Raw genomic sequence first — 10,154 nt, 5'->3', positions numbered from 1 at the left:
GTATGATCTCATTAACATAATTACCCCTCCCCCACCGAGAAGGACCTGAAGCATACTTGGCAGAAGCTGCCCGTTTAAGCAAGAATACAGGACAGGTGTCCTACTTGAAAGATGTCGATGTCCAGATGCACCTGCTACGTGTGAGGCGTCTCACACGCACACAAGCCCCCCCACGCAAAAGCCCGTAGACGAACGCATCTCTCGGAGACGGGCGTCACTCACTCACGCACTAGGCGCGCCCGGCTCCCGGGTGGAACGAGGCGTAGGCGGGGCGGGCTATTCATTCAGAAGTGGCACGCACCCGTCCCATGACGTCACTCGGCCGCTTATATAGTAAAGGAAAGAGAGGGAGCCCCCTTTATGGTCCAGGCGTGCATGCGGGGTGGAGGCCAGCGCAGCAGCAGCAGTCAGCTCACAGCCCTGTTCACTCCTTCATGGACCTCAGCCTCTAAGAGTCCGGCCATGGCGTCTCTGCGGATCCCCCTCGCGTGCCTGGCGCTCCTGGCGCTGACCTCCTGCGGCACGTGTGCAGGTACTGGGGTGCCGTGCGCTCGTCCGTCAGAGGCTGGGTGGTGCGTCACCAGTGGGTCTCCACTGACAAGGGGACGTCGGTGGGGCTTCTGAAGAAGCGCGGGGTGCTTCTGTTTAAGATGCCGCGAATTTGCCAAACTAATTATATTTAGTTTGAAGGAGACGCGCAGCTGCAATAAACCATCTATAAAAGTACCGAGTTCTACTTATGTCTTCCTGCCCGGGTGGCTTGTCATATCTTTTCTATATCTGTGTAGGTTTTACACTGTCAATGCTGCTGGTTACCTCCACTGCTCAGTTTAGGTTGCGTGGTGCTTCGTGCTCGTCGTGTGTATTGGAAAATGCTCCTCTTCCCAAAAGCCACTGAAATTCGCTTCCTTTCATCTTGTTGAAATAGAGCATATTGGAAGATGTGACCATTTTGTAGCGAGTGAATTCACTTTTCTCATATAGCTCAACAAGTGAACTGGCTGGCCTCTAAGCACAGATCTTTTTTGTTGTTGTTTTTTTTGTTGCTGAAAGGAGATATTGAGTTCAGTGCGATAGAGCGATTTCCACAGGATCCCACCAGGTGGTTAGACACAATACCACTTTTATTCCAACTCCTCTATTGCAAGTAAAAGTGTCTTTGTTGATCCATGCGCTAAGTGATCTCTCATTCACAATGCACAAATAGTGAAATAACCGCATGCCGAACCAGTTACCCTTTTACCGAGAAATACCCAGAAGGACGCCCAGCCTGAGTAAATTACGCATAGACAGCTAAAACACAACTTCCGACAAACCCAGCTTGAAATTCTTACATTTTAAAGTACGCTATGCTGAAAAAACTTGCCTTTGCTTTATAACGATCCAGTTAACGGTCAAGTTACAAGTTAGCAATAGTCTGGGGTTTAGGTTCAGGGCTTGGGGACTGTGTTGTGGACAGGGTATAAAGTTGCTTTTAGGGCTAGAAGACTAAACTAAATGTAGGGTCAAGGCTAGGGATTGCAGTAGAGCTTGCTTTAGGTTAATGGCTAGTGTCAGGCAGACAGTTACTGTTAGGTGTAACTTCTGCACATCTAGTTATTGCCGATCTTAGGGCCAGGTCTAGGGTTAGCTTTAGGGTCAGATTTAAGGGGCCGATTACGATGGCGATCGCGGATTTCCCGCCATCATCCTGATTATTCGCACTGCCAAATTAGGATGGTGGTGGGAATAGGAAAGGCACCGTGGCGGACGTAAAGACCGTCTGCCGCTTTTCCGCCGGTCGACGCGTCGACTGGCGGAAAAAGCGGGTTTAATATGGTGGCGGTGTCTGGAAGACACCGCCATCCATATTATGATGCAGGCTCAGAGGAGCCTTTCCATGGCTGCATTGCCTCCATGGAAAGGCTGGCGGTTCCTGCTCTTGGTGGCCCGCTGCGGGTCCCCAGGGTGTGGGGTGCACATGGTGGGTACCTATTGTACCTCCCTGCTTTTACATGTAAGATGTGGCAGGCACCGCACGGTGCCTGTCACATTGTGCATGTAAAAGCACAACATGTGTATTTTACATTGCGGAAGGTGCTGCTACCAACCCCGCCGGCCGCAATGTAAAATAGACAGGGTGCGCACGCCACACTGGCGGGCGCATCATAATTGAATTGGTGGGACTGCCTCAACTATTGCGGGCGGTCCCTTTAGGAGGTGCGATGGCGGGCGGACGTAATCAGCCCCTAAGTTATGTGTCAGGGCCAAGATTAGAGATATTCTTACGGTTATGGTTAAGCTTAGATTTAATGCTAACATTAGATTTATTTTTAAGATTCAGGGTGAGCTTTAGGCTTCTTAGCGTTGGTTCCTTAAAATAAATGATTTGCCTATTCATTTTTTGTTCCTTTTGGAATCTAATTTTAGGACTAGGGTCCTAGCCATTGCAATCCATCGATCATCTATTTACATCTTGGCATTTTGTTTTTAATATATTTGTTTGTAGACACTACAGTCTAAGTATTTCTAAACCAGCAGTGGTAGGATCAGGCACCGGACAGTGAAGACAAAAATCAGAGAGGGAAAAGCCAATCGGACAGTGGCATGAAAGCAGAACAAGGACCTTGTGCATACTATCCTTGCAGCGTGCTTACAGTGGGCATGCTGTTTTAATGTTCAGTGTCCTTTGTGTGGTATGTTACATAAGCTCATTCTACACCCTTTCATTACCGCGTGTGTGTGAGCTAAGCTGCAAAATGTCCCCATTCTGCATGGTACACCTGGATTCATGGGCTTGGGTGTAATGATAAGGAATATTTTTGTAGCTCCTACCACAAGTTGAATGCTTTCTAAGCATCGAGTCAGAGGTGTAATAATTATCCATCCTAAAGATAGTCCTTTCATCAATCCAGGAGGATAAAAGGTCGATTGAGTCCCGCCAGGTTTCACAGGTGGGTTTTGTAGGTTTCTACGCATGCACTTAGCCGACCGAGCTGCATTGTCAGCAGGTGTTGATGCCTTTGTTGCAGTTTCCAATACTGAGTACAAACACTTTCAATGTCCCTTTAAGTGTTATTTCTACTGGTTTCAAAGTTTAACAAGGTCAGTGTTCTGAGTCATGGACCGCTAGTTTCTAGGCAGGTACTTTAGCCCACTGAGCTGTCTCACCAGTAGGTTTGGATGGCTTATAATTCGACTAACCTAAATGCATTCATTGGGCAAGGTTGGACCAAGCCCTGGGGAGCTTAAACTCTAACTGGGCAATTGAAGGATAGTCACACGACTAAACAGTCTAGCGACAAAGTTGTGGTCTATGAATCTATGGCACTCTCCTGACTCCACACTTGAGTAAACCGTGTGATCCGTTGCAACGGATTTTCTATTCTGCCAGACCTCGAAACACATAGACAGAGCCCCCCCCCCCCCCCCCCGGGTATTAGGCGCTATTTTAAAAAGCTTGGCATGGAAGCTAGGTCAGCACACGTTTAATAGTAAAATAAAATAAAAATTGACACTTTCGTCATCTGCCAGGTTCTAAATTTCATTTCTGTGGTGTTGGAACAAGTATTTACATTTTCAAGCTACTGTGGTACCAAGGAATTATATTTTTTCTTCACACATATGCGCGCTGGAAAGAATGAATCTCACACATTTGCTCCTTCAATTAAGAGACCAAACACTGCCCTCAAACACGTGCCATGTTTTGAACATGTTTTGCATATTTTGCATATTTAACAAGCAAAGTGACCCACACCTCAGCACACTGTTTGCACACCAGTCTCATCTCATCACAGGTGCTGCATTTTGGTGTTGTTCTTGTACTGAAGCCTTACAAACACATCCTCATAACATTAGTTGCCTGGCCAGACAAGAGCACGTTGCTTACTAGCAAAGGTACAGCTTAGGCATTTCGAGGACATTAAGTGTCCCTTTCGAATTTTCACAGCAAGGAAGAGGTTGTCAGAAACCTAGGGGTGCCGCACCCCTTTGCACGCGCAATCCTGTAAGGATAGCGACATTCCAGGCTGGCATCATTACTGCTGGAAGTGGAGAAAGTGTACTTCGGGATCCACAAACAGGGGTGCATGAGGGGCATCCAGAGGGTGGTGGAGGCACAAGGGGCTGTCACGAAGAGCAGAATCTCACAGTCAACATACACATTTTTTTTAGCTCTGCCACAAGGAAATTGGTAAACAGGACAAATGTGACAGTAATTCTGTTTTGGTTTACTTAATTGTCACAAATAGCTGCATTTTAAAACACTATATGGGTTTAATGCATCTGCTGCAAAGATCTTTGTATACCCAACAGGCTGTGTTGTGTAACAACAGTAAATTAACTATAGTGGTCAATGGAGTTGTTGGAGAGATTTGTATGCAGCATAGTCACTGTTCTGACTCGTCATAAAATAGCTTAGTGTGTTAGTGTGCCTGCTGCAAAGCAAAGTGTGTAACAGGCAGGTCACAGATTTGTATTTTATGTAGATGTCCCAGTGTATTACTGTTTCTGTTGCAAACATCCTGTATTCGCTAGTAGGTCACAAAGGGCAATCCCTGTAATATAGCTTAGTATGTTAATTAGTTGGCCTCAAGGAATTGCATACTTACTGCAAAACATATATTTAGAACTCCTTTGTCCATCAATCTTCCATTATTCTGAGGTTGATAAAAAATGGTTCCTTTTGGTAGTGAGTAATGTTTAGAATCATAGACGAGTAACAGTGAATTACAGGGATGATTTTCATTAAGGAGGTCAGACTACCATCAAATAGAAAAGAAGAGGGGATCTCCATTTGTCTGTGGTGTCCCTCAGAACCCTAAGGTGAAATACGTCTCCTTATTTCACTTTTTCCCCAAATATAATTTTATGTTATGTGTCTCCCCCAAAATCATCTGGTCCTGCTGTTAATTACTATTCAGGGGCAGAGGAGTATTAGGGGAACCATACATAACACAGTCTTTCATCCATCTCCAAAATGTAAAAAAATACCTGACCTCTTGCAATCCACACCCACAACTCTCTGTGCCGCCATGCTGCCAGACAGCCCTACCAGAGCAGGCTTGGGTTCCTTTATGAGGTAGCACCAGTGGGTGAACACATTCTGATAGCCATCATTGCCATGTCACAGCAGTGAGCTGCTGGATTTAGAATTCAGTCAATCATGCTAGTGTCTCTCTATCAGAGCCATACGTAACAAATACTTTTTTAGTAAGTGATATATGAGTAGCTGGTTGTGCAGTTACTCTTACAGCCAGATGCCTGTAGCATTGTTCCAGTGCATGCACATCTTTTACATACGAATGTTAGAAAAACAAAAAAAACTGTCCTCAAATCTCAGTTTCTCTCTTAAGCACTTCTGAAGTGGGAAGCTTTGTCTTTCCTTCCTGACATCAATGTGTTAGGCTCTAACTAGCTCCCAGTCAGGAGAAGACTTTAACAAAAGGAGTGCTGATGGCCCTATAGTGAGACATTCATGTGCCTGACTCCTGCAGCTTGATGCACATGAAGCACACAACATGCCTGTTACTGCGTCAGCATTCGCACAAGATCAGCCCATTTCAAGCAAAATTCCACGGACCTGATAATTCTCGCCTCAGTGCCTATTCCAATCATGGAGTCCCACTCTGCAACTCTGGGCAATAGCTTGCTTAATCTCCACAATGGCCCCCACAACGCTAAGGATTCCTGCCCTCCACCTTGGGGGTGCCCAGGAGTGGACGCCACACAGGGTAAGCCAGGATGGGTTCCACAGCGGTATTCGTACAAGCGCCTTGAGACTCTTGCGGGTGAGTAGTGCGCTATACAAGTATCAATTTACATTTTTACATTTACATTTATTTTGTTTTGTACTCCATAGTCAGTGGCCTCCATCCCTGAGGTGTGATACTCTGACAAGAGGGACTGTGGCTTCTCAGTCGCTTGACAAGGTTCTGTGAAAATAGCCAGTTGAGCAGGATTGCATAAAATGCATTGTTGTGGACCTACTGTTCAGGATTAAATATATTTAATTGGAGAGTGTATACAAATGCACCAACACAGCTGGCTTAGTTAGGCTGGTGCTGGTGACTTTATGCAGTGACATAGTAGAGTTACATAGATTGCAGTGATACACACACAATAAGGTGCCACCGTGCCAGACCACACTGATTATATCGTTCCTGGACAATTAAGTAGCACCCTTGCCTGATTACATGAATAACGTTTACTAGTGCCAAAATTATAGGATTACATACATTGCTTGGTGCTGGTGCAACCATGCACAGACACTGCTGGATTCTATGCACTCCAAGGTTGTACCAACATTTGATCTAACCAACAGATGTGGAATGTCTTTTCTGTACTGGTCAGTCACCTGGCTTGCCAAGCATCACAAAGGGCCTTTGTGCCGCTTACTCCAAAATGTCTAGTAGCTAGTCCTCGCAGTCCACGCTCTTGTTCCCTACTGGGTCACCCTGCACCCCCTATTACTCCATGGGCTGCTCCCGTGTGCTCCTAAATCTGCTAATGGGGCCAGCATGGTGGTTTTACTGGTGATGGGGGATAAGGTCACCCCTCGCAGCCTTTTACATGTAGACACATGTATCCCATGCCCTGCTCCTTCCTGCATCCAGAGCAGTAATAATTAGTGGAGCAGCAACATTTGGAAATATTTAACAGCATCTCTCCTGCGCACCCTTACCAATGGTCAAAACCCGCCTATAGGCTATCATCTTTTTCAGCAAACAGACATTTATTACAGCCTTTTAACAATTCAGTACTAGACAGTTGTGGAATATTGGTCCTAATGCTGTCCGAGAGACTACCAGGAAATTAGCCAGCAGTCTATGCACCCTGAACAACTCTGCCGTCTCATCCGCTTCGACCGGCCTGTCTATTGCCAACTGCACAGACTGCCGACAGCCAGATTACCTGCACGACGCGCTGCTGCCGTGCATTTTTACTACCGCATTTGTACAAACAGACAGAGCAAAACTGAGTTTTCCGCTGAACAACTTGCCGAACACATACATTGTTCTGCAGTAAGTCATTGCCCATACCGCTGTCATACTGGCTGAGGCAAATATCTGTGAAACTTGCATAGTACATGTGCACTCTTTATGCAGTCTGCCCTCTAGTTTATGTTACTCGTCTCATTACCACTGCCCTTAGTGCTTCAATACCAAAGCCTCTTTCCCTATCCAAGTATCTCCCTTTGATACACAAAGAATATCCCTACTTCGTCCGGACTCCTCTGAGTCTCCTCCTGTATCACACTGCGTCCCAGCCTCCGCATCACATTGACAGTGTATGATTTCCACTGCCCCCACACCACCCCCACCTCCCCCAGCTCCCCATCCACTCCACTCTCTCTACAACTCATGGAAAACATGATCCCTACTGTCCCTCCACACCTCGCCAGCTCACCTACACAGGCTCCTCTCCACAGCATTCAGAAAATTCACGATCTCTCCTGCTCCCTCACTCCACCCCAGCATAGGGTTTTCATCACAAACTTCTCTAATCAATGTTACTGTATTGCGAATCACGGCTTTATTTTCACAAGTGCACATTTTACAATGAACCCTCTGCACTTGCCCTGTAAATAGAAAGTGCAAGAAACTTCCACTGGCAAGTGAGCGTATGTGTCTCTGTGTGATAAGTGGCGAGAGTGTCAGTGTGCATGTGAGAAACTGGCTTGAGAATCTACTGAATATGCAAGAGAGAGGGGTGGGTGAGGGTTCAAAGTGTACAAGAGGCAAGAGCTAGATGGGGCGCAAGGGAAGGCTGAGTAGGGGCAGGGTTTTGAGGTAAAGTGGGTTGCTGTAAGTGAGGATGTGAGATGAGAGGGGGTTTAGTGAGTGGAGGATGTAAAACCGTGTGGGAGAGAAGTGAATAAGAGGAGGGCATGGGAGAGAAGAGAGTGTTAGTGATGGAATGGTTTTCATCATAATATTAGAACTTGAGTGAAAATAAATTGTGGGGGAAGAGGGAGGAAAAGAAAGAATAAGATGTGACAGTCTTGAACCAGAGGAAAGTGGGAGGGAGAGTGAGTGAGGGCGGGGTTCACAGGATGGACAGAGATTGAGAGTGAAAAAGAAGGTGATTTGTAAGCAGAGGGTGAGAGAAGAGGAATGTGAGAGAGAGGAAGATGGTAGGAGGGGATGGGGAGCGTGTGTGTGAGATGCAAGAGTGATGAAAATAAGGAGGAACTATAGAGAGACAATGGTGTGTGCAGTGAACATGACAGTATGAATAGTGGTGTGGGAAGTCTGTTGCACTCCCAGCAGGGAAGGTCCTATTTCCCTGCAGTATGAATTGTAGCACCATTGGTAAAGAGGGTGGCACAAAACCTAGCCCCTTCAGCTAGTTTGGCAAAAATTGCAATTCTCCTATTAACAGGACTAGAGAATCTGGATTTCATTAAAGACACAGAGGCTGACATTATGCATTATTCTTTTAATGTAGTCCAAGCAGCTGCATACATCACAATATGAAAAGGTTCCAGAATAGAACAATAGCAACACATAAAAGGCATAAGCAATCAACAATCTGCCTCTTTTAAATGTGGTGATAAGTTTAAAGCACAATGGCAATGTGGTCGGTTCAAGAGATGTAAAAAAAAGAAGCTGCATATACACTTTGATATTCTGTTCATCAATTCGTAAAGTGTATGTAAATATGTATCAAGCCCTGTCATCACACAGAGAGGAGAGGACCTGCCGCCGAGACCGTCCACGTACTACGCGCCATATCCTAGCGCCAGCACCGTCTGGTTTTTGCATTGTATATCGAGTAGAAGAATTCTGTCTGCAACATCACTCACAAACATACCAGGACCGCCCTCGTGTGTATCCTGTCTCGTGCCTCTCCTCCAGCATTCCCAATCTGGTTACATCTCGGATCTACGGACCGACTTTAATACACGTTTGCCTGCTTACTTCACCCTTACCAGGAGTCCCAGCTGGGATCCCTGTAAGTTTTTATTCACTTTTACTTCATGGTGCCACGTTTATTCGCTCACAGAGCAGCGCAAGCCCTTTGAAGGTGTCCCGCATTGACCAGTCCTAAAGAGACCTGACACCATTTTTCAGGTCGAAACACCGTCGACAGATAAAAGGAGACAGTCTGGCACAACATTTGCTTATACATTCCAACTGCTGTATTTTGATTGCTTATATATTACTTAGTCCTCTCCTCCAAACTAAAATGTGAACTTGAAACCTTGTGTTTTCTACACAGTATTATGTCTCTTCTTAGTAGTTTAGGTTCCTTTTTTGTAACATTCACTTGGGACACGCCATCACCTGTGTGAATATTTGTTTGTATATAAATGTTGTGGTTATTTTGCATTAACTGTTGATACATATTTACATAAACTTTATGAATTGATGAACAGAATCTCAAAGTGTATACTCAGCTTCTTTTTTTGACATCTCTTGAACCGACCACATTGCCATTGTGCTTTAAACTTATCACCATAAGTTCTTATCTATCCACAGGAGCCGTTGTTTTCCTTAATACTTTACACCCAGGCTCCAAAAGTAGGGTTCCCTTGTTTCCTTTCCCTCTTCTAAATGTGGAGGAGAATGAGTTTATGAAACTTGAAACTTCAATCTTCTGAAGAACCAGATGAAGGAGAAGGAAGAACGAAAGGTAAGTCCAAAGGTCAGACGACTCGCAGTTAAAGAGGGTTACCTGAAAAGAGAGAGAAATGAATACCTCCTGAATGCAAAAAAAGGTGTAAAACTTATCACGCTAATTGAGAAGTAAAGATACATTGATAATAAAAAGAACATTAATTAACTGTAATGAGGAACATTAATACATACAAAGACCACAAAGGGGTGGGAATGGAGGGATAATGTCAGCCTCCGTGTCTTTAATGAAATTCAGATTCTTTAGTCATGATAATAGGAAAATCGCAATTTCATTACAAGAATGGAGGCTACATTATGCATGTTGGTAGCTTTGTAAAACTACAACAGACATATGTTCGATAGGTTTACAATAGTGACATGCAAAGGTGCTGGCATTCAAACAGTCAGCTGTTTTGAGAATGTCATCTAACTTACCTCCAGACCAGAGAGATTTACTGACCATAGCACCTCTAAGGGAATGAGCTTGAAATTTCTTTAACTCCATAACTGCTAAAAACATAGGAGTCGTAACCCATCTAGCAATAGAGGACAACT

General features: G+C 45.0%; 1 protein-coding gene across 2 annotated transcripts in view; it reads left to right on the top strand.

The window, feature by feature from the left end:
* The first annotated feature begins 360 nt into the window (after window positions 1-360).
* NTS (neurotensin) overlaps window positions 361-10,154 on the top strand; it is a 100,856-nt gene continuing 91,062 nt past the window's right edge. The window contains exon 1 of one of the 2 annotated variants that reach the window (XM_086936827.1): window positions 361-532. In XM_086936827.1, coding sequence (XP_086792953.1) covers window positions 361-532 — 172 coding nt within the window. The remainder of the gene's footprint in view (window positions 533-10,154) is intronic. The other variant, XM_086936832.1, reaches the window with a different exon arrangement.

Source organism: Lissotriton vulgaris, chromosome 1_1 (genome assembly GCF_964263255.1).
Source record: "Lissotriton vulgaris chromosome 1_1, aLisVul1.2, whole genome shotgun sequence".
Classification (NCBI taxonomy): Eukaryota; Metazoa; Chordata; class Amphibia; order Caudata; family Salamandridae; genus Lissotriton; species Lissotriton vulgaris.
The sequence above is the reverse complement of the archived record's forward strand: the minus strand, read 5'-3'. Positions and strand labels throughout refer to the sequence as shown.